The sequence below is a fragment of the Sorex araneus genome, chromosome 1 (genome assembly GCF_027595985.1).
Source record: "Sorex araneus isolate mSorAra2 chromosome 1, mSorAra2.pri, whole genome shotgun sequence".
Classification (NCBI taxonomy): domain Eukaryota; kingdom Metazoa; phylum Chordata; class Mammalia; order Eulipotyphla; family Soricidae; genus Sorex; species Sorex araneus.
In genome coordinates, this window is record NC_073302.1 from 3,334,754 (window position 1) to 3,357,603 (window position 22,850).

A 22,850-nucleotide genomic window follows, 5' to 3' on the forward strand; every position below is an offset into this window, starting at 1 on the left:
GCCCCGCCCCCTCCATGCCCATCTCTGATTGGCTCCCGCAGGCACCCTGGGCTGGTCCTGCCTGTAGCTCCTTTCCCCTTGAAAGTGTGGCCCGGGCTGTAGCATGCGGGAACCAGAATGCCCCGAACTGGGCCACACTGGACATCCTAAAGGACACCACACGGCCTCACAGCGGGGTGGGCATGCTGGCAATCGTGTTCTCAGAGCGGCTCTGTTGAGAGATCTGAGTGGGGGTAAGCCAGGGGCTCGGGGGTCAAACCCCCCCCCCCCACCTTCTGGACCAGGTGCCCGGACCCCGCGGGAAGTGCTCCGGGCCCGTGCAGGCAGTTAGGTCACGGCCCGCAGAGCCCGTGGCACAGCCGCCCTCGCGCTGACCTCTGAGCGTGGACAATCAGCTTGAGCTGCCTGCCAAGGGGCAGCCGGGGTGGGAGGTGCCCCCCGCCCCGCCCCGCCCCGGTCACCAGCCCAGAGCCTGGGGCTGCTCCACGTCCGAGCACCCGCCCGCCCGCACGCACCTCGGTACCAGATGATCCGGGGCGGGGGCGCGCCGGTGGCCTGGCACTCCAGCACGGCCGCCTCCCCGACGGCGGCCAGCACCACCGCACTGACCGGGGACACCGACGGCGGGTCTGCGGGGAGAACGGGGTCAGCCGCAGGGCCCAGGAGGGAGCCCCGGGGTGCTGAACACGCCCCCCCGGGCGCCGGGACCCAAACCCCCGTTGTTTCTGTTCCACACGGAGCCTGGCACAAAACCCGCACCCCACACGGCGGGGAGGGTCCAGCCTCGGAGACCCCCGGACTGTCCCGCTGCCCCCCGCACCCCCCTCCCACCCACTGCGGGAAGACTCGTCTGAAGAGTGCGCCGGCCCCGCCCAGGAAGCCCGTGTCCCCCTGCCCCAGCCTCTGCGAGAGCGGGTGGGGAGGGTCTCCCCAGCAGGTGCCCGCAGTGCCCCCGTACCCGTATAGAAGAGGGTGACCGTCTCCTCATCTGTGCCAGCCTCATTGGCCGCCTGGCAGCTGTAGTTCCCAGCATCCTCTGGGGCCACTCCCTGAATGACCAGTGTTCCCTGGGCGTCCACGTGGGTTCTGGGATCAGGCAGAGGGCAGGGGCAAAGGCGAGAAGCCATCAGAACAGGGGGTCATCACTCACAGCTGACCAGTCATCAGCAGCCCACTATGCAGATGGCTGTCTCTGTGTATCGTGTTTTACTCCCTGAGGCTCAGAGAGGTTGAGCAACTTGGCCGAGGTCACACAGCCTTGGAGGGCACAGCTAGAAGCCAGGTTGTTGAGTCCTCCCCCCTGTCACTCAAACACTGCAGAGGGGGTCCAGTCCATCTCTCCCTTCACCTGCTGTCCTCCTGCAGGGGACGGCCCTCGCGGCTCCAGGAGATGTGGGGGGTGGGGTACCCCGAAGCTGAGCAGCTGACTCGCACCTCCGTGCCCTCGGGGAAGCGCTGGGTGGTGGTGTGGAGGCTGACCGTGGGGGGCTCTGCAGCTCAGAGCGGACGGGCAGGAAGGCGCGGTCAGGGCCCCCAGACCTGAGTCCTGGAGAAAGGGGGGCCCCGCCCCAGCCCCCCGGGAGCTGACTTCCCGCTCCCCAGGGTCCCCAACTCCCACCCCAGAGAGGCCAGGAGCTAGTGAGCACTGTGGCCTGAGTACTCAGAGTGCTGGGGCTTCATCTGGGTGCGGGGGTGACAGGGTGCTCAGGAGACCCGGCCGCAGCCCCGACCTCCCACACCCGTGCTCAGCTGTCCCTTCAGCCCTCCCTGCGCCGACCACTGGACTCTCCTGCCCTCCGCGAGCTCTGGACTCTCAACTACAGATGCTCCGGCTCAGGCTTCGGCCTGGTGGTCCAGAGAGGGCACCGCCCCCCTCGGCCCAGCAGCGGCCGAGCCCCGGGCACGGCAGGGGCCCAGTGTCAGGACCCGGCCCTGGACACCCCACATGGCCAGTCCAGGCGCCCCACTCCCGCAGGACCCGAGTCCACGGCTACACCCCCAGACGGGCCCGGGCTGCGCCCCCCATCAGCACTGCCCCAGCCCCTCCGAGCACGAGGGATCCTGGTGCTTCCAGAAGTTTCCAGGACTGGCGTGGGGGAGGGGGAGGGGATACATGGCATCGAGGGGGGGGGGAGGGCTGCCGGGCCAGCAGCGGTGGAGGGAAGAGAGATCGGGTGACGTGGTGACCGTGAGGACAGGCCGGGGTGAGGAGGCCGGGAGGTTCCAGAAATACCCGAGGGACCCCCGAGACCTGCCAGCGACGGGCCTTTGGGGACACGCGTCAGGAGCTGGGCAGGCACCGACAGAGCCTCACCTCGCACCAGCAGCCAGACGGACGCCCTGCTGAGCCCGTGGGCACTGCGGGCCACGCACTGGTACTGGCCGCCGTCACCGGGCTCCACGGCGCGCAGCTCCAGGGACAGGTCGGCCAGCTGCGTGGCTCTGCCCCCCGGGGCCGGCAGCTCGCGCCCCGCCCGCACCCACGTGAGGTTGAAGGGCGCCCGGCTCAGCACGCGGCAGGACAGGTGGGCCGTCTCCCCGGGGGACACCGTCACGTTGGCCGCGGGGGCCAGCTGCGGAGGGGGGTCTGCGGGCACAGCGGGGCTCGGGGCAGCTGCGGCAGGGGCCGGCCAGCCCCCGGGACACGACACGTCGCCGGCCGAGCATCAGCTCCCCATGTGGGCGGCGCCGCCCCCGCAGCCCCCGTCCCCCTCCCCCCCCCCCCGCCGCCCCCACCCAGGACCCTGTTTGCACATGACAGGATTTCGCCAGGACACCACACTTCACACCCTCCGAGGTGGAAACTGCACCCCGGGGAGTACAGAAGGGCCCCCGGGGAGGGGGGAGGGCGGGTGACACTCAGCAGAGCCAGGGCCGCTGCCAAACCCTGAGCAAGAGGCAAGAGGCACCCCCGGGGGCCGAGAACCTGCCGGAATAACGCTGAGACCCACGGACCCCCGTGCCAGCCCCCACTGTGGGGGCCAGGAACCCCATTTTAGGGACCCGACTCTAAGGCCAGTTGAAATCAAATGGCAGGGGCCGGAGTGATAGCACAGCGGGCAGGGCGTTTGCCTTGCATGTGGCTGCTGACCTGGGTTCGAGTCCCAGCACCCCTTAGGGCCCCCCCGAGCACCGTCAGGAGTAATCCCTGAGTGCCGAGCCAGGAGTAACCTCTGAGCATCGCCTGGTGTGACCCAAAAAGCAAAAAAGAGAAACGAAATGGCAGTCCGTTGTGACTTTTCTATTTGATTGGGGGCCACACTGGCGATGCTCAGGGCTCACTGCTGGCGGGGCTTGGGGGACCATCTGGGGTGTCGGGGATTGAACCCGGGTCAGTCTCGGCAAGGCCAGCGCCCGCCTGCTGTGCTTTCGCTCAGGTCCCTCTGGCTGGGTGACCGGAAGCTCGATCACAGGGGAACCTGCCTTCCTTGTCCGTGTGTCTGTCTGACCTGGTCTCTAGGGGCCACCCCCAGCGGTGCTGACCCGGGCGGAAGGTCTGATGGTTCTGTACTTGGGCTCAGTGACATGGAGGTGTTTTCCCCGAGCCCCACGGGGGTGACCCTGCGAGGTGCTGGGGTTGGGGCCAGTCACCCGCCCAGCCTCTCAGGCCCCCAACAGGCGTCCTTCTGCCGAGACAGAGGGGAGGGGGCAAGTGTGACCCCAGAACCCCTGATTCCAGGTCACGCCCGTCCCTCCCAGTGTCGGGGGGCTGACCCCGAGCAGGGGGCCACTCTCCCGCCACCTGGCGTGCGGGGTACAGGGCAGCCCGCAGGGGAATAACAGGCGGCGGGCGAGGCAGGTGGTCCTGGCGGGGCCCCCAGGAGGACACTGGAGCTGGCAGGAGGGAGGCGGGTCGCACCTGTGAGGACGGCGTGGGCCTGGGCGCGGCCCGTCCCGCTCTGGCTGGCCGCCACGCACTCGTACGCGCCCTCCTCGGCCTCGGAGGCCCGCGGGATCTCCCAGCTGCTGTTCCCGGACTCCCTGCGACACGGGCAGTCACGTGACCCGTGAGCCAGCCTGCCCCCCCCCCGCGGCCCCCCGTCTCCCCCCAGCCTTGCTGGCCCCTGCGGCCCCTCCCTAAAGCTCCCAGAGCGGAAACCCCCAAGTCCCACTCGAGGCCTGGTGGGAGAGGGGGGCCACCAAGGCTCGCCGACGCCCTCCCTGCGGTGTGGGCCCTGCAAATCCCTCCCCTCCGCCCGGCTTCCAGCACTCCTGGCGGTGCCCAGGGCTGACTCCTGGCTCTGTGCTCAGGGATCACTCCTGGGGTTGCTCAGGGCTCACTCCTGGCTCTGTGCTCAGGGATCACTCTGGGGGTGCTCAGGGCTGACTCCTGGCTCTGTGCTCAGGGCTCACTCCTGGCTCTGTGCTCAGGAATCACTCCTGGAGGTGCTCAGGGCTGACTCTTGGCAGTGCTCAGAATCACTCCTGGCAGTGCTCAGGGCTCACTCCTGGCTCTGTGCTCAGGGATCACACCTGGCTCTGTGCTCAGGGATCACTCTGGGGGTGCTCAGGGATGACTCCTGGCTCTGTGCTTAGGTCTGACTCCTGGCTCTGCACTCAGGAATCACTCCTGGAGGTGCTCAGGGCTGACTCTTGGCAGTGCTCAGAATCACTCCTGGCAGTGCTCAGGGCTCACTCCTGGCTCTGTGCTCAGGGATCACACCTGGCTCTGTGCTCAGGGATCACTCTGGGGGTGCTCAGGGATGACTCCTGGCTCTGTGCTTAGGTCTGACTCCTGGCTCTGCACTCAGGAATCACTCCTGGAGGTGCTCAGGGCTGACTCTTGGCAGTGCTCAGAATCACTCCTGGCAGTGCTCAGGGCTCACTCCTGGCTCTGTGCTCAGGGATCATTCCTGGCAGTGCTCAGGGCTGACTCCTGGCTCTGTGCTCAGGAATCACTTCTGGCAGTGCTCAGGGCTGACTCCTGGCTCTGTGCTCAGGAATCACTTCTGGCAGTGCTCAGGGCTGACTCCTGGCTCTGTGCTCAGGAATCACTTCTGGCAGTGCTCAGGGCTGACTCCTGGCTCTGCACTCAGGGATCACTCCTGGGGGTGCTCAGGACCCCTCTGGGGTGCTGGGGATTGAGCCTGAGTAGGCTGCGTGCACGGCAAGCACCCTGCCCTGTACCATCTCTCCGGCCCCGGCCTCCAGCCATGCCAGGGCTGCACTAGGAGGCTCCTTCCTGCCCTGACACTCCCAGGGGCTTCCCAGACGCAGGGGCGGGCCCAGGGCTCCCTGAGGGCGATGGCCCACCCCGCTCCCGGCCACTGGGGGGTGCTGATCAGAGAAGGAGGTCGCTCCCTTGCCCCCCCGCCCCTCTCCACCCCCCCCCCCCCCCGGCCACTCACAGGAGGTGCCGCTCCTCGCCCAGCTTGACCCCGTTGCGCCACAGCTGGAGCCGGAAGGGGAGAGCACTGTGCACGGAGCAGGAGACCAACAGGGCCTGGCCCAGGTAGCCGTGGATCCGGGGCGGCATGCTGACCAGCGGGGTGCCTGCGGCCAGGACCAGCACTCAGGACCCAGGGGGGTGGGCCGGGACCCCACCCAGCTCCAGGGGTCCCGGCTCCGCACACAGGCCAGGCTGAAGCAGGGTCCGGATCCGAACACAGACCCGCCGTTTGGAGACGAAACAGGCACCGATGAGCTCACAGCCCGGAAGGGGCCCTCGAAACCCCACCGGGCCCCAGGCCCAGCCGCCGGTGACGACCCCGCTAGGGGCTCGAGTGACGTGAGTGGGGAAGGGGGGAGCAGGTCGCAGGACGGGCCTCTCCTCGCCCCTCGGGGGGCGCGGGCCGCTGGGCCTCTCCCCGACTGGGCCAGCGGCGGGGGCAGGGGCGGTGGGGGAGGGGGGTCCCGTCGGAGCCTGGGCCGGGCGGCAGTGACGTCACGCTCGGCCCCCTGCCACGTCCCCGGAGACCGGGGTGTCAGACCCGCGGCCCCAGGCGGGCTCACAGCCAGTGCTCAGCACCCCTGCACCCCCCACGCACACAGGCCAAGGCTCGGGACCCCGGCCGGCCCCCCCACCCCCTACCCCTCGCGCTGATCGGAGCCAGACTCCCGGCTCCCGGGTCTGGAAGGCAGAGGAGGGAGCAGCCCCCCGCCCGGGCCCCCCCCGCCCACACGCCTGGGCACGGTGCAGAGATGGAGACCAGAGGCCAGAGCGACAGGCGAGCTGACAGCTCCGGACACAGCGCAGAGAACAGGCGCGGGGGGAGGCGGGGAGGGGCCCGCCCCCAGCATTCCTCCCCCCTGCCGTAACCTCGAGGGGAGGGGCCACGAAAGCAGCGAGACAGTGGGGGCAGGAGGACGGGCAGAACGTGCTACAGCCCTGCCCATTCTGTCCACGGGGACTGGACACACACACACACACACACACACACACACACACACACACACCACGGGCTGCACAGATGGGGTGGGGATGGCGGGTGGATGGCTGAGTGGTGGGAAGGTGGGGGTGTGCCTGTGAGGATGGGTGGGTGGGTGGGTGCGAGTGAAGATGGACGGACTGGTGGGTGGCGGGTGGGTGGACGGGCAGGTGGGCAGCTTGGTGGGTGGACGGGCGGGTGGGCAGCTTGGTGGGTGGACGGGCGGGTGGGCAGCTTGGTGGGCAGTCAGCGGGTGGATGGTGGGTGGGCAGCTTGGTGGGTGGTCAGCGGGTGGACGGGCGGGTGGGCGGATGGGTAAACTAACGGTAGATGGACGGGTGGGTCACAGCAAGTGGATGGATGGGGGATGGGCAGATGAATGGTGGATGCCGACACACGGACCAAGCATGGACACACGGAGGTAGGCATGCGGGACGGACGGGTGACTGGGCAGGTGGACAGGCGCACACGTGGCTCGCCGGCCGGGTGGACAGGTGAGTTATTTTGTGTGACACTCTCCAGCCGAGAGCCATATTTCAGCAGGCCGCACCACACACGCCTTGTGGCTTAATGCACCGACATTTCTAGCCCAGCGGAATCAGGGCAGGCTTCCTGGAAGAGGCCTCCGGGCAACCCAGGGAGCCGGGGCTCAGAACTGGGGGTCACTCACCTGGGGCCACCCCCGTGTAGGCGACTCCAGAGACACGGAGGAGGGGGTTTCCCTCATGGTCCTGGCCCTTCACCTTGAGGTAGAAGCGCTCCCGGGGGGCGTGGAAGGGGGGCCCGGCCCACAGCTGGTGGGTGGACTCGTTGGCGAGGGGCCACGTGGGCAGAGTCAGGAGGGGCCGCCCCGAGCTGTGGGCGAGCTCCACGGAGTCCAGGCGGCCGGGGGCCTGCAGGCCGGTGGCGTTGATGACCAGGGAGATGGGCACCCCTGCAGGGGGAAGTCAAGGCGGGCGCTGGGACTGGCCTGGAGCTGTCCGTGGTCCTGAAACGCACCTTCCGCCAGCCCCTGTCCCCGGCACCCCGCGGACACCCCACGGCCGGGCCCCTGCCCTGAGCCGGCACCAAGGGCCGCCCCTGGGGCCCTCCCAGGGCTCGGGCTGCTCCCAGCTCTCTCCCCCGAGCTGGAAACAGGTTTGCACACGAGCCCAGGCCCGCGTCTGGGTTGCCCCTTCCCCTGGCCCCGGGGGGTGGGACCTCGCCCGGCCTCTCCCCACACATGCGTGTTTCTCGCGGGGTGTGTCGGGAATGGCCTCCAGCGCCTTCCACTCCTGGAGAACCTGGGAATGTTCTGGAAGGGCACTGGAGAGTCTCGGGTTCAGGTGCCCGAGAGATGGGACAGCGGGGAGGACGCTGGCCTTGCACGCAGCCGACCCAGGTTCGATCCCCAGCATCCCACAGGGTCCCCCGAGCCCGCCAGGAGAAACTCCTGACGCAGAGCTGGGAGGAAGCCCTGAGCACCGCCGGGTGTGGCCCAAAAAGCAAGAAATAACCCCCAAGTCCAGATTCCCTGGGGAGCCGGGTGTCCAGGCTCCGTGGCCAGCGAGGGTGGGGAGAGGGGGCCCGTCCCACCCCTGCCACTGACACGCACGGCAGCCACTTCACCGCCCTCCCCTGAGCTGGCACCCCACTGTCTCTACACACTGTGTTAATTTGACTTCAGTTTCAGAGTCACCCCCAGCCTGGTGCTGGGGTCTCTCCCTGCAGTGCTCAGGGGTCATGTAGTATCAGGGATCAAATCTGGGTCCCCACATCATGCACTCCACCTGCAGAGACTTCTCCCTGCCCTGTCTGTCTCCCTTATCTCCCTCCCTCCTCCCTCCCTCCCTGCCTCCCCCTCCCTCCCTCCCTCCCCCTCCCTCCCTCCCTCCCTCCCTGCCTCCCTCCCTTCCCCTCCCTCCCTCCCTCCTTCGTCCCTCCCTCCCTTCCTTCCCTTCTCTCATTCTCTCCCCATCCTCTCTTCCTCCCTCCCTCCTTCCGTCCCTCCGTCCCTCCCTCCCTTCTCTTCTCTCCTTCTCTCTCTCCCCATCCTCTCTTCCTCCCTCCCTCCCTCCCTCCCTTCCCTTCTCTCCTTCTCTCTCTCCCCATCCTCTCTTCCTCCCTCCCTCCCTCCCTCCCTTCCCTTCTCTCCTTCTCTCTCTCCCCATCCTCTCTTCCTCCCTCTCTCCCTCTCTCTCCTGCTTTCCCTAGGGTCCTCCCCAGCAGTGCTCCAAGCCTCGGGGTCACGCCCAGTGACATGTGACCCCCAGTGCCTGTCTGATGATCCGGTACGACCCGTCACGTGGAATTACTCAGGCCCAGCCGTGCTCGGGGATCTCTGGGTCAGCCCGAGGATGTGGGGGCCAAGCCGTGCCGGGGGTCAAACTTAGGGCCATGGGCAAGCCAGGCATGTGCTCCAGCCTCTGCATGCTCTCCTGGGCACGTGTGTGTGCAGGTGCATGTATGTGCATGCATGTTATCATGTGTCCATGAAAGCAGTTGCTCCCTCCCCTCCCTGTAACCCTGACCCGCCCACCCCCCGCTGTTACCGGCAAACCCAGAGCTGGGCCAGTCGCCCCCTTTGAAGCTGCGGTTCTGGCCGTGGCAAGGACCCCCCGGGGGCTGGCAGGAACCACAACCACGGAGAGACCTGAGGACACGCTGCATTCTTGGTCGCCCTCCAGCACGCCGTGAGCCCGGGCTGCTGGGGGCCCCGCCCCCTGCCTCGGGGCGCTGGTCCCGGAATGACCCCCGGGGGGCCCGTGGGGAGAGGCTGCACTTTCCCAAGAGTCAGCTGGGACCTGCCTGGCCGCCAGATGGCATTTCCTGGCACGGAGCACGGGGGCCGGGGTCACCCTCCGCAGACGGACCCCCCGCCCCGCCCTGCCTCCAGTTCCGCATTTCCAGGGCCCCCGCCCAGACCCATCTCCAGGACCCTCGTGCCCCTGGGACCCCCACCCCCCCGGGAGCACGGCGCCCCCTCTGAGCTGTGCTTGTGCGTGGACGCCGAGGCCAGCGGGGCTCCGGGCGCACGTGGGGGCAAAACAACGCAGAGCTGGGGGGGGCGGGGGCCACGTGGCCGTCCCAGGGCTGACCGGACCGTGCTCGGGGTCACTCCTGGTGGGCTCGGGGGACCGAGGAGATGCTGGGGGTCGAACAGCGTCACCACGCGGCTCACAGTTCCGGTCACGTGCTTTGGCGGAAGCTGGGCCGTGCCCTGCCCTGGCCAGGAGCCGCCCGGCCCGCCACACCCCTCCCGGCCCCGCGCCCACCTTCCAGGGGCCACTCGATGGTGTGGTTGAGGTCCAGCGAGGGCTGAGTGGCGAAGCCGGCCCGGAAGTTGATGTCGCTGACCCCGGTGATCCGCACCGAGTGCCGGCCGCTGCTGTAGACCTACGGGGACGGGGCGACCCGGGGCCCTCACCCACCGCCCGCGGCACCGGGCGCCCAGCACCCAGCCCCCACCCCGGCCGGGCACACCCCTGGTCACTCAGCTGCTCCCCCTAAGGGGAGGGAAGCCCAGCTGGCGGCACCGGACTGGGCGGGCCTGTCTGAGCCCTGCACACCTCCCCCCTGCCTGCACCCCCCCACCCGAGATGCTGCAGCTGGGTCTGCTTCTCGGGCGACCCCCAGCCCAATGCCAGCCCCCACGCGTGCTCAGTCTTCACTGATGGCCAGGGAGCTGCTGCTCGGAGCCGCCCCCTTCCTCCCTGGCTCCGGGGTCTTCTCTCCAGGACGGAGTCAGAAGCACACGCCCGCCCGATCACCCTCTCTGCACCAACAGGCAACTTCCGCCAAGCCCCAGACCACCCCACTCCCTCCCAGGGGCACGAGGCAGAATCCCCTCCTCGGTTCTCGACCCTAAACCTCTATTGATATGTCCATGCCGCCATGCACGCTCGAGCCCCCAGCTCCGAGACAGGCAGTTTGGGAGAAGGTGGTCGAGGAACGGGGCTGGCCTGCCCTCACCTCCCTGAAGCCCGTGTCCCCTTACCTTGATGGACCACAGCCCAGGGTGCTCGGGCTTAAAGGCCACCACCTTGGCCGAGTCCGGGATGTTGAGGAGGACGTTGAGGCCTTCGTCCTTCTGCAGGATCCTCCCTGTGGGAACCCCGAGTTCCGCTCGGTCACCAACCTCCTCCCGGGGCCCCGTGAGACGCCCAGCCCCCGGCCCCAGGAGCCCAGGAGGAAGCAGCAAGGAGCCTCCGGGTTGCCCGCACCCCAGTGCTGGCTCGTCACCATCTCCAGGTGGCACGTGAGGGGACTGCAATGGGCCCCTCCTCCCCCGCCCCTCCCCTGGCCCCCCCGGACACGCATGTACCTAGCGGGTCTCGGACCTCCACCTCGGGGCCGGGGCCACTCAGGGCGATGGTGACCTCCCGGACGCTGGGGTCCAGGGGCACGTCCCACAGGTGCTCGCCCGCCTCCTCGTGCTCCGTGGACAGCAGGTTCACCTTGGACGTCTGGATGGCCGACTCCACCCACCTCAGCACCTGGGCAGCAGCGGCAGACGCAGACGGGCCACGGGCTAGGACGGCTGGCCAGCGTCCGGCCCAGGGACACGGGCCCCCTCGGGCTGAGTGTATCCCACCCCCCAACAGACTGACGTCAGGGTCCCCCTCGCTGAAGCCCAGAGACTCAGCGGGGAGGGAGAGACGCCCCTCCCTTCACCTGGACAACTTCTATGGCCCTGCCACCTCCTCCGAGAAGCCCTCCTGGTACTTCCTGTCCCTAGCTGAGGCCGAACACTCCCTGCTCTGATGGAGCTGGCCATCGCCCCCCCAGGAAGTCTCAGACCCGACCACCGTGTCTCTTCTCGGTGGGAGGAGAGAGCCTGCTGGCAGGACAGCCTCTCCCGGGCCCTCCCCACGCAGAGTGATCCGAAACCCTTATCAAATCCCGTCACTCATCCTCAGGCAGCCGGGCCTGCAGGGTCCCAACACTGGGCCCCTCTCTGTGCTTGGGCAGAGTGGACACGAGGGCAGGGCTGGGCTTGCTTCCCCCGGCCCCGGCATGGCCGCTCCTCTGCAAGCAGGGAGGTGGGGGAGGGGAGGACCCTTCCTCAGAGCCGGCTCCTCCCAAGCCGTGATACTGCAGGAAGCTTCCAGAACAAACCCCAAACCGATCAAAGGCAATGTGAGCGCGGCTGCCCCCGGGTCGGCACTGGCACCCCCCGAGGTGGACCGAGCTCCCCGCTGGGCCTGGCCCCTGCCTCGCGTCCTGCAAGCAGGGAGAGCCGCGGGAGAGCCTGCGTTTCTTGGTCTGTAAGTTGGGGGGGTGACAGGGCTCTGAAACGTTCTCCCGTGCTGTGGGACGAGGTGGAGGAGACGCCCCTGCTCCCCAGGCCTCCTCGCCGGGCACAGCGGGAGGGCTCCGGCCTCGCAGGCAACCCACCTGCCCCCCCCGCCCCCCGCCCCCCCCAGCCATTCCCGAGCCCCGCCAGGAGCGAGCCCCGAGCACAGAGCCCGGAGCACAGAGCCGGGGGGAAGCCCTGAGCACCGCCGGGTGTGGCCCCCAATGCAACAACAGAAACAGAACAGAACAGATGTGTCCCTCCTGCAGCAGCTGTCATGGGGTCACGGCTCTCCTGGCTGTGGACAAAGGCCAGTCCGTGCGGACTCAGCCCTGCAGCTCCTGGGGGGCGGGGGAGCGGCGGCTCCTGGGCCGGGCAGGGGTGACAAGGTGAGTCTGGGCCGCAGATTATTCCAGAAGGCAAAGAAGGCCTCAAAGAAGGAGGGGGAGAGAGGGAGAGAAAGGGAGAGTGGGAGAGAGGGAGAGAGGGGGAGAAAGGAGAGTTTGGGAGAGAGAGAGAGAAAGGATAGAGAGGAGAGAGAGGAAGGGAGAGAGAGAGAGGGAGAGAGAGGGAGGGACAGAGAGGGAGAGAGGGGAAAGAGGAGAGAGAGAGGGAGAATGAGAGGGAGGGAGAGAGACAGAGAGAGAGGGAGAAAGAGAGGGAGAATGAGAGGGAGAGAGAGGGAGAGAGAGAGAGAGGGAGAATGAGAGGGAGGGAGAGAGGGAGAATGAGAGGGAGGGAGAGAGACAGAGAGAGAGGGAGGGAGAAAGAGAGGGAGGGAGAGAGAGGGAGGGAGAGAGAGAGGGAGAATGAGAGGGAGGGAGAGAGGGAGAATGAGAGGGAGGGAGAGAGACAGAGAGAGAGGGAGGGAGAAAGAGAGGGAGGGAGAGAGAGGGAGGGAGAGAGAGAGGGAGGGAGAGAGGGAGAGAGAGAGGGAGAATGAGAGGGAGGGAGAGAGACAGAGAGAGAGGGAGGGAGAGAGGGAGAATGAGAGGGAGGGAGAGAGAGGGAGGGAGAGAGAGAGGGAGGGAGAGAGGGAGAGAGAGAGGGAGAATGAGAGGGAGGGAGAGAGACAGAGAGAGAGGGAGGGAGAGAGGGAGAATGAGAGGGAGGGAGGGGGTAAACTAGGAAACGCCACCTCCACACCCCCCCCCAGCACTGAACCTTGGACACTTGCCCCGAGGGGTGGACGCTGGCCCTCGAGGGGTAGGAGCGGCCTCTCGGGCCCAAGGCCCCGGGTGAATTCCGGCTGCGGAGGGAGCGCCCAGCCCCCCTGCGGCCAAGGCCCCCTTGGACGCGCGCCCGGCACCAAATGTGGAAGCAGCAGGCGGCCCCAGGCCATCTGGAAGGAGCTGGACGGGCCGGGCGGCGGCGGGCGGAGCCGAGCCCCGAGCTGGGGGGGGGGGCTGAGCACGTGAAGTCCTGGCGTGCCCCCACCCCCACCTCAGACCCCGTGTGTCCGCTGTGGCCCTCTGCGCAGGGGCGAGCTGTCAGCCGTCACATGTGACGCCACCTCCCGGGAGAGGAGCTCGGCGGGCCTCAGCACCCGGTGCTCCGGGACCCGCTGACGGACGCCCAGTTTCGGGGAAAACGGCAGGACACACACCAGGACACCGTCACAGAACCCTCAGGTCAAGCCCGACTCGGGAGAGAGCCTGGCGGGGGGCGTCCCCCCCTGCACGCGGCCGGGTTCCATCCCGGCACCCCCACCCGGAGAGACTCCCCCGCCTGAGCACGGGGCCAGGAGGCAGCCCTGAGCATCGCTGGGTCCGGCTCCGAAACCAAAGAGGAAAAAGGAGAAGAAAGAACAGAAACCGCCTCTGCCTCAGGCTGGGCTGCCCACGTGCGTTTCACACGAGATCTGTCACCCCAGGGAAGAGTCCTGAGCTCACACCCAGCACACGGGACTCCAGGCCTCCTGGCGGCAGCGGGGACACCGGCCCTCCCGTCTCCCCGCCCGCCCGCCTGGGGTCCCGGCTGTCACGGCCACGATCCACTTCAGGGAGCCTTGGCCCAGAGACCCCCAGGTGAACCTCAGGATGGACTATCTCCCCACAGAGACGTCTCTGGACCCCCAAGCACTTAGAATTTTAATTTTTTTTGGGGGGGTCACACCTGGCAATGCACAGGGGCCACTCCTGGCTCTGCACTCAGGAATTACCCCTGGCAGTGCTCAGGGGACCATATGGGATGCTGGGAATCGAACCCCGGTCGGCCGCGTGCAAGGCAAACGCCCTCCCCGCTGTGCTATCGCTCCAGCCCCAGCACTTAGAAATTTAGAATCCCAGAAGCGCAAGGTCGTCCTCACGGCCGCCCGACCTCTCATGACATTCAGGATAAGCAAGAGAAAGTAAATGATCCAGTGTCTGCCCCGGCAGGCTCGAGTGGTGGTGGGAAAATTGGAGCAAACCATAATGCCCAGAAGTAGAGAGAGAGTCTGGGGGAGACCGTCTGCCAGAGAGGAGGGGGGCTTGGTGGGGGCTTACTGGGGACACTGGTGGTGGGGAATGTGGGGGGGGTTGGGGGGTTACTGGGGACACTGGTGGTGGGGAATGTGGGGGGGTTGGGGGCTTACTGGGGACACTGGTGGCGGGGAATGTGGGGGGGTTTGGGGGGCTTACTGGGGACACTGGTGGTGGGGAATGTGCACTGGTGAGGCGGGTGTTGGATCATTGTCTGACTGAAGCTCAAACATGAAAGCTTGTAACTCATCTCACGGTGATTCAATAAAAAAGAAAAAAAGAGAAAAAAAAAAAGCAAAAAGAATCCCGTGTGGGGAACATCTGCGTCTCCCGACCGCTTCCTCCTCCCGTTTGCCTCACTCTGCAGACGATGTTTCCCTTCAGAAAGTCCCCCTTGTCCCCGCCAAGGATGGGGGGGTGGACAGGGCTGCTGTCCGCCCGGGGTGGGGGAAGAGGCCAAGCCCCAGCCGCACAGGCACACAGAAGCCGGCCGAGAGGGTGACGGCGCCCCCGCCCAGCCCCCCGCCCCGCTGCCCTCAGGAGCTTGTTCTCGGGTGTCCTGGGCAGGGGACCCCGGGCCGGGGCTACTGGTCACGGGGAGAGGCTGGGACAAGCGGAAGCCAGACCCTGAGCCGGGCCGAGGAGTGGACACCGCAGGGCAGAGCCCCAGGCCTGCTGGGGGGGGGGGCTGGTGAGTGCACGGCCCCCCGGGCGAGCGCCGTGTTTGTTTGGCCCCTCGAGGGCTTCCAGATGCGCCAGGCCCGCAGGACGGCTGTGTCTGTGGCGGCCGGCGGGGAAGGAATGACCCAATCTGGCAGCTCTGTCCAGCCAGATGGCGGCGGCCCGGCCGGTCACGGCCCGATACATCATCCCCCGCGGCTCCCCCCACCGAGACACTTGACGGTCAGGGTGGCTGAGGGGGCCCAGGAGCACCGAGCAGGGAGCAGGAGCCCGCCCTGCCCACTGGGCTTCCTGAGGACCCTGAACTCCCCGGACGGCGGGTGGGGGGCTCCCCTGGGTGACCCGGCTCCAGCGTGGCCCAGAGCTGTCAACTGCAGCGGGGGGTGGGCTGGGGGTGCAGTCAGCGCCCGGCCGGCCCGCCTGGGGTGAGGTCATCCTGGGGCCTGTGCCCACGGGTCCGTGGGAACTGCCCGCCCCGACTCCCCCCCTCCCCGAGCCAAGGTCCCCACGCCTGACGGATGCTCTGGGCACCGCTGGGGGGTCGTGGGGCAGGGAGGGGGTGGGGGCTGCCCAGCCCCTTGGACACTGCGTGGAGCGGGCTGTGAGGGGGACCCAGCAAAGTCCTGGTGAGAAACGGGCACCCGAGAGGGACAGGCGCTGGGCCCCGGCCACCTCTGAGCAGACTGGGACCCCCCGAGGCCAGCCGGAAACGGCCGGTGCCCCCGAGCCCCAGGACTCAGCTCATTGGTGGGACCCGACACAGGTGCTGAGACCCGACACAGGTGCTGAGACCCAGCAGGGGGCGGGGGAGGCAACGGGGGCAGAGCTGGGAGGAGCCCCCCTCCCGGGGACCCCTCAGCTCGGGCAAAGGGCCGGGCTGGGCGTCTGGGACCATCTAAAGGGGCTTCGGGCTGTGGGGGGGAGGGGCGGGGCCCTGCTGGGGAGCCCGGCCAGGGGGTCCCCCTGCATCAGGCACGCACGGACCCCCAGGCCCCCTGGCAGGAAGGGGCACCCTGGGCAGTGGGGGTGCGGCCCCAGGTTCCTGCCTCTGGGGACCTCATCCCCGCCTGCGCCTGCCCTGCCTCCTGGCTTGGCGCCCGCCCTGACAGTTGCTCCGAGCCGGGACCAAGCACCGTCGGCTCCCACCGGCCGCCCCCGAGACCGAGCAGAAACACGACCCCGAGAAGCACAAATGTCACCTGTCCAGGGCCTGGGGCTGGCTGGGCCCCACCCTGGGGCTGACCTCGGCGTGGGGGCCGCACAGCACCCACTGGCCTCTCAACCGTGACACCCGGGCTCCCGGAGCCCACAGCCCTTCGGTGGTAAACTGAGGCACCGAGGTGGAAACAGGAGCGGGGGTGAGAGCAGGTGCCACTCGGGCGGGGGTGTGGGCAGGGGCCCTGTGGCTGGGCACGGACACTGCGAGCGCAGGTGGGGGGCGGGCAGGGCTGCCGGGGGGGGGGCACAGGCCATGCAGCGGTGGAGCACGGGGGGGACCCCAGGCCGGCAGCTCCCTTCAGCCCCCAGGTCTGAGCCATCCCCCTCCAGCCCTGCCTGGCCTGGACAGCGGCAGGAGCAGGGCTCGCCCCACAGTGCTCGCAGCCACCCCAGCAGCACGGCGGGCGGGACGGACGCTCACCTCTGACACCTGCTGCTTGTCCAGGTGGAACACCTGCCCCGAGCTGGTGGCGGCGATGTCCTGGTAGGCCAGGTAGCCGGGGTGCGTGCGGTCCCCGCAGTCACCGGTCAGCACGAACACCACCTGCGGGCACCGGCAGCTCGGCCACGCGCCCCGCACGGGACACGCGCCTGCACGGACGCGTCGGGGAGACCAGCCCGAAGGACCCCCCACCCCGCACCGGCCCAGGGCAGGAGGAAGCGCGTGGACACGGCCAGCTCCTCGCCCCCACGGCCGCAGGGAACCGCGGGGGCGAGCAGAGACGGGCGGAAAGAGGGGCCCGGCCCGGGGTCTGCGCCAGGACGGGCCTCGCCGCGGGGGCCCGGGGAGCCCCCCACCCGGCCGGGGCCTCACCTGCGACTGTTTGCGCTGCAGCAGCTGCAGCAGCTCCCCCGTGCGCTGGTGGTCCTTGGCGCGCGCGTCCGAGAAGACGTAGATGAAGGAGCCAGGGCTGGCCACGCGCACGGCGGCCAGGATGGCGCCCACGCTCATCTCCGGGCAGTCGCCGCCTCCCTGGGGACGGGCCGAGCCTGGAGCTGCCGCGGACCCCATGCCCCCTCCCGCCACGGCCGCAACCCCGCGCGAGGTCCCTCTCGGACCCAGAGCCTCAGCCCGCACTAGGACGGTTTCCGGGGTGGGGCGGCTACCCCCAGCGTGCTCAGGGGTCTCCTGGCAGTGCTCAGGGGCCACACGCAGGCCCCGAGCCTCGTGCAGGGCAGGTGCCTGAAGCCTACTCTGCCCGCCCAGCCCCTCTCACCAGCGCTGCGGCGGGGGCGTCTCACGGGCCCCCCACGAGCGTGCAAAGGCCCTGCTCCTCCCCACGGCCCCTCCCACCCCCGGGGAGCACCTGTGCAGGGCACAGAACGGGCAGGTGGGATCTCGGCTGCAGGAGTCAGACCCGTAACCCGTCCCCTGCCTTCGGGAAGCTGTGGTGGTTTCGGGGTACAGGGGGGTCCGTGTGGAGGCGGGGAGCGGGGAAATCTGACCCAGACCAAGCTTTGGGGCCCACCCGGCGGTCTGAGCTGACCCGTGGCATTCCCCGGAGACCATCCCCGCCACCCTGCCCACCCTCCCCCACGCACCCCTGCACAGGTTTCTCGATTACCCGAGAAAACCACTACAGCGTTGCAGGCTTGGGGGCTCCGGGGGTCCTGAACCAAGCCAGACCCCCACCCGAGCGGGGGTGTCGCTCGGCGGGGAAGGGGGGCTGCGACCCCGCTCACCTGCACGGAGAGCTCCCGCAGGGCGCGCTGGAACACCTCAGGGTCCGCCGTGAGCGTCACGGGGCCGATGTCTGCGGGAGAGAGGAGGGGGCTCTGTCGGGGGGCCCTGGAGCGCGGGGGCCCACGCCGGCCGGGCAGGGGCCTCTGCAAAATGGGGAGCAGCGGTGAGGCAGCCCGGGAGGCCCCCAGGGCCGGAGCACCCAGCCCCCGCCCGCTCCCCACCTAACCCCAGCCCGGCACACAGAAGCCGGTGTGGGGGAGGGGCAGGGACCACCCCCAGCTCAGCTCCTCCCGGGAACCACAGTGTCCCCGCTCTCGCTCTCGTGACAGGGCTCTCGGGGGACCCTCCTCTCCCGCCGCACGCCCCTGCCAATGGGAACAGATCTCTGGACGCCCAAGAGTCAGAGACGCCAACAGCTTATCTGGGACCACACAGCAACAGGAGCAAAACCGCCCGGCAAGTCCGTCCCCGGCTAAGCTCAGGGCGTGAGGACAGTGAAGCGGCAACGCTGGCGAGGGCGGGCCTGGACCGTCCACCCAGGGCCAGTGGCCAGTGCTCCCCTTTTGAAGATAGCAGAAGCTTCTAGAAGGCTACGATGGTGCTCTCCGCTCCTCAGCGCTTGCCCGAGAAAGCCACACCCACGCCCAGGCGCCCCCGTTCCCTCCAGACGGACCCCGAGTCTCCCAGGTCCAGGAGACCGGCCGGATGTCCGTCTCGGAGATGGGCGACTCTGGTATTTCCTACAGTCAAAGGCCGCTCGGCAGGGGAGCAGGCGGGTCCCGAGCACAGGGACTCAGGGACGGGTCTGGGGGCAGCTGCGGGGGCCAGGCGCGGGCGGGCGCACACGCTCCACAGCCGTGCTGCGTGTCAGCACCCGCCAAGCACACAGGCCTGTGCATTCCCAGGGGTGTAGATTCCCTCACCTTAGTGGGGGGAAACACTACTAGCACTGAGTGGAGGCCCACGAGGGGTGGGTGGCAGTCTAGACGGGAAGAATAGAATTCTTGGGGCCGGAGCCATAGCACAGTGGGGAGGGCGTTTGCCTTGCACTCGGCTGACCTGGGTTCGATTCCCAGCATCCCATATGGTCCCCCGAGCACCGCCAGGGGTGATTCCTGAGTGCAGAGCCAGGAGTGACCCCTGTGCATCGCCGGGTGTGACCCAAAAAGAAAGAAAGAAAAAGAATAGAATTCTCTAGGAGATCTGGGGGTGCCAGGGGCCGGGGAGACGGGGTTCACCGTGGGAGTCGGCTCCTCGCTTGGTGTATCTCTGAAATGCCGCAGAGAACACAGCGGTCAGGATGGACGGGGCGTCCGGAGCCGCAGTTCCAGCCCGCAGTGTAGACAGAGCCCCGGGGCCACAGTCCAAGCCGAGCCATGGCGAGCACTTGGGGGGCCGCCGGGGGCTCAGGAATCTAAACTCCCGTCACCCTTGAACATCTCAAAAACTCTCAGACTCAGGCCCGGAGCAGCAGGGCAGCGGGGAGGGCGCTTGCCTTGCACGCGGCCCACCTGGGTTCCATCCCCGGCAGCCCACCGGGTCCCTGGAGCAACACCAGGACTGACCTCTGAGCAGAGCCACCGGACATATCACCAGCTGTGGCCCCAAGACAAAACAAAACAATTAATACATGTATTTTTTTTTAAATTCTCAGACTTGGCACGAGGCAGCAGCCCTGGCCCGATGCTGACGGGGCCTGGGGTTTCTCTGAGCCGCACCCCTGCCCAGCCTCAGTTTCCCCCCTCACCATTGCTCTGAGCGGGGAGCTGGCACCGAGAACTCTGAGCAGCCCGGAGGGTACAGGGCCCCTTCCCGCACGGAGCTCCCCCCCGCCCTGTCTGTGCTCGGCTCCGGGACAGGACACACCCAGGAGCCCCACAGCAAGGCCAGAATGGCCCCCCGAGGGCCGCCGTGCATTGCACTCCGCCCGGCTGTTTCACCATCAGACTGTGTGTGGCCAGAAACTGGGGCCAGGGAGACAGGACAGCGGGGACGTCCTGCACAGCCCGGCTCTCGCCCAGCCTGGGCCCCCAACCTCACCCCGGGGGCTCTGGGTGCCGAACTGGCCGGGTGAAGGGCGAGGAGGGTGAGCACAGCAGAAGCCACTGGAGCAACCCCAAGGGAGCACTCCCATGGGCGCAGCGCCCCGGGGGCATGACTATGGGAGCACGGGCACAGGAGCACCGTCGCGGGAGCACTGCCAGGTAGACTTGCCTTGCACGCATCTGACCCAGGCTCGGTCCCCAGCATCCCAGAGGGTCCCCTGAGCACCTCGAGGAGTGATCCTTGAGTGCAGAGCCTGGAGTAAGCCTGAGCATCACAGGGTGTGGTCCCCAAAACATACATACAGACATGCATACATACATAAATAAGTAAATAAAGAAATAAAAGGCGTCCAGTGATACTGGCATTTGCTGAGCTTCTCTTGCAGGTCTTTTTGTTTTTCTTTTTGGGTCACACCTGGCGATGCTCAGGGGTCACTCCTGGCTCATGCACTCAGGAATCACCCCTGGCGGTACTCAGGGGACCCTATGGGATGCTGGGAATTGAACCCGGGTCAGCCGCGTGCAAGGCAAACGCCCTCCCAGCTGTGCTATTACTCCAGCCCCCTCTCTTGCAGGTCTTGGGGGCTTCCCCGGAAGTGGACGCCCAGAGCCCTTCCCGGCCCTGCAGGCTGAGGGTCTTATCTGCCTTTACAGAGAAGAGAAAAGGAGCAGAAGAGAGGGCAAGTCACGGGCCCGAAGACACGCGGCCAGGGAGTGGCCCTGCGGCCAGCGCCCGTGTGAGCGCTGACCAGCTGCTTCCCGGGCTGTGTGCACAGAAACCGCTGACACAGGGGAAAAAGAGGAAATGCTTCCCCCCGGAGTCATCTCTATTTCTGCATTCGACCTTCACAACGCTTGTGCCGATTCGTACGCGCACAAATACATCCCACATCCAGGCAGCCTGTTTCCAGGCGGCTTTCTACTGAAGGGAAACGGCTATTTTTAACCCGCCCTCCGCGCCGAGACTCTGAGCATCTTTCCAGAAGGGCGGCTGCTCCGTCCAAGAGCTCGACGGCTGCGAAGCATCTTGTGGCCTTCGTGTGAGTCTCAGAGCAGCCCCCCCGCCCCCCACCTGGCCTGCAGCTCTCCGAGCGCCGCTGCTGTAGGGGCACCCCGGCACACAGGCGCTGAGGGGAGGCCGCTTCCCCGGGGCCACGGCCGAGGGCCGGGGGTCAGCTCACAGGGACGCATCTGCCGAGCACGTGTGAGGCCCTGAGTCTCACCCTCCAATGCCACATGCCCCCCCAGTGCCCTGGGGGTCCCTGGACACAGCACAGCTGGGCCTCCCCCATCCTGATCCCTTGGGGGTGCTCCACTGCACCCCAGTGGCTCCGGGCGCTGAACTGGCCGGGGAAGGGTGAGGAGAAGAGTGTTCCCTGGGAAGGTTCTCCATCGGTGGCCACTGGAGCACCCCCAGGGGAGCACTCCCATAGGAGCAGCGCCCTGGGAGCATGACTGCAGGAGCACAGGCACAGAAACACCACCATGGGAGCACTCCCATGTGATTACCACCATGGGATAACTGTCACAGAAGCACTGTCACAAGAGCATGGCCGTGGGAACACTGCAGTGGGAGCACTCCCGTGGGAGCACTTACGCAGGAGTATCACCAAGACGTAGGTCCCACCAGTTCACAGTTGGTAAGATACAAGTTTGGGCTTTGGTCCACCTGGATCAGTTCCCTCTGGTTTTCTCTCTTTTTCTTTTAGTTTGTACTTTCTTTTGTTTTCTTTTCAAAACAGTTTTACCAGATTGATTTGCCGGTGCAACGGTACAGTGGGGAGAGCTTCTACCTTGCACTCAGCCGACACGGGCTTGACCCCCGGCATCCCATACAGTCCCCTGGGCCCCACCAGGAGTGATTCCTGAGTGCAGAGCTGCCAGTCACCCTTGAGCATTGCTGAGGGGGGCCCCCAAACAGAAGCAATCTTACCAGACTGAAGCCCCCTCAGTGGAGAAGAGGGGACGGGTCGGTGTCCTTGGACTCTGCTGCCCACCACCAAGGCTGGGCGGGGGTCCCTGCTGTCTGGGGGATCAGCTGCCCCCTCCCGACTCCCTCACCCGCCCTCAGCAGCAGCCTCAACACGGCAGGCTTGGGACCGTCCTGTGAACAGAACATTCCGGAACATTCCAGGAGCCAGCGGGCGCCCCCTGCACTGAGGAACCCTGGCAGGGACTAGACAGCGGCCCCCTCTGTCCACTGCACAAACCGCCAGGGACTGGGGAGAGGCGAGGGGGTGGGGGCTGCACCCTCGCCCTGCCAGCCCGGCAGAGCAGCGCCGACCCCCCGCCCTCCGCCCCAGCTCCCGCCTCTGAGACACAGGGATCACAACAGCCCCCAACGCCCCCGCCCCCCGCCACTGCCTGCAGGGGCCTCCACTCGGGTCTGAGCTCACAGGCTCTGTGGGCAGGGGGGGGCGGGGGGGAGGGGCCTGCCCTTCTGGCACCACCATCCTGTCCCCGGCACGAAGGGACCTGCCAGTGCAGCTGCCAATGACGGTTGGCAAACGGGGGTGCCCGACGTCCCCACACACAGGAGGAAGGACCTGAGCCCCCCCTCACGGATGAGACACGTGGGGACAGCGTCCCCTCTAGGGCCAGGCACGAGCGCCCACTGACCCCGGGGACACGGCACGTCCCAGCTCCCATTTGATGGAGGCTCAGACCACAGGGGCCGCAGACACCGCCGTGGGCGTGTCTGTGAGCTGCCCCCGCACCGCACCGCCCGCAGCCAGCAGGCCTGGCACCACCGACAGCCAAGCCTGGCCCGGCCAAGACCCTCCAGAAAGGGGTCCAGAACGGGCAGAAGACCCTCAGGGCCAGGGCGCCCTACAGAGGGCGTGGCCAGATGGACACGCGTGTGAATGTGCCGGGGCAGCAGGGACGATGGAGGAAGAGCGCCTGGGATGCAGCCCGAGTCCGCATGCACCCACAACCACAAGCACGCACAAACATGCACACACGCATGCAGTTGTGCACACACATAGGCACATGCGTGATCATCCAAGCAAGGGAGCACACATGCATGCATGTTCATATGTGTTTGCTTGCATCTGTATGACATGCATGTACATGTGTGATCACACGTAACACATACACTTGTGCTTGTGTGCAAGC

At 67.5% G+C, this 22,850-nt stretch overlaps 1 protein-coding gene across 1 annotated transcript in view; it reads right to left on the reverse strand.

Annotated features, from left to right (window-relative positions):
* The window catches only part of HMCN2 (hemicentin 2), an 88,708-nt gene extending 71,692 nt beyond the window's left edge, over positions 1–17,016 (reverse strand). Inside the window, 12 exon segments of the mRNA XM_055124142.1 lie at positions 516–629; positions 959–1,086; positions 1,349–1,490; positions 2,315–2,587; positions 3,860–3,981; positions 5,349–5,493; positions 7,039–7,302; positions 9,623–9,743; positions 10,345–10,451; positions 10,672–10,843; positions 16,426–16,548; positions 16,819–17,016. Coding sequence (XP_054980117.1) covers positions 516–629; positions 959–1,086; positions 1,349–1,490; positions 2,315–2,587; positions 3,860–3,981; positions 5,349–5,493; positions 7,039–7,302; positions 9,623–9,743; positions 10,345–10,451; positions 10,672–10,843; positions 16,426–16,548; positions 16,819–17,016 — 1,909 coding nt within the window.
* Between the last annotated feature and the right edge of the window lie 5,834 nt (positions 17,017–22,850).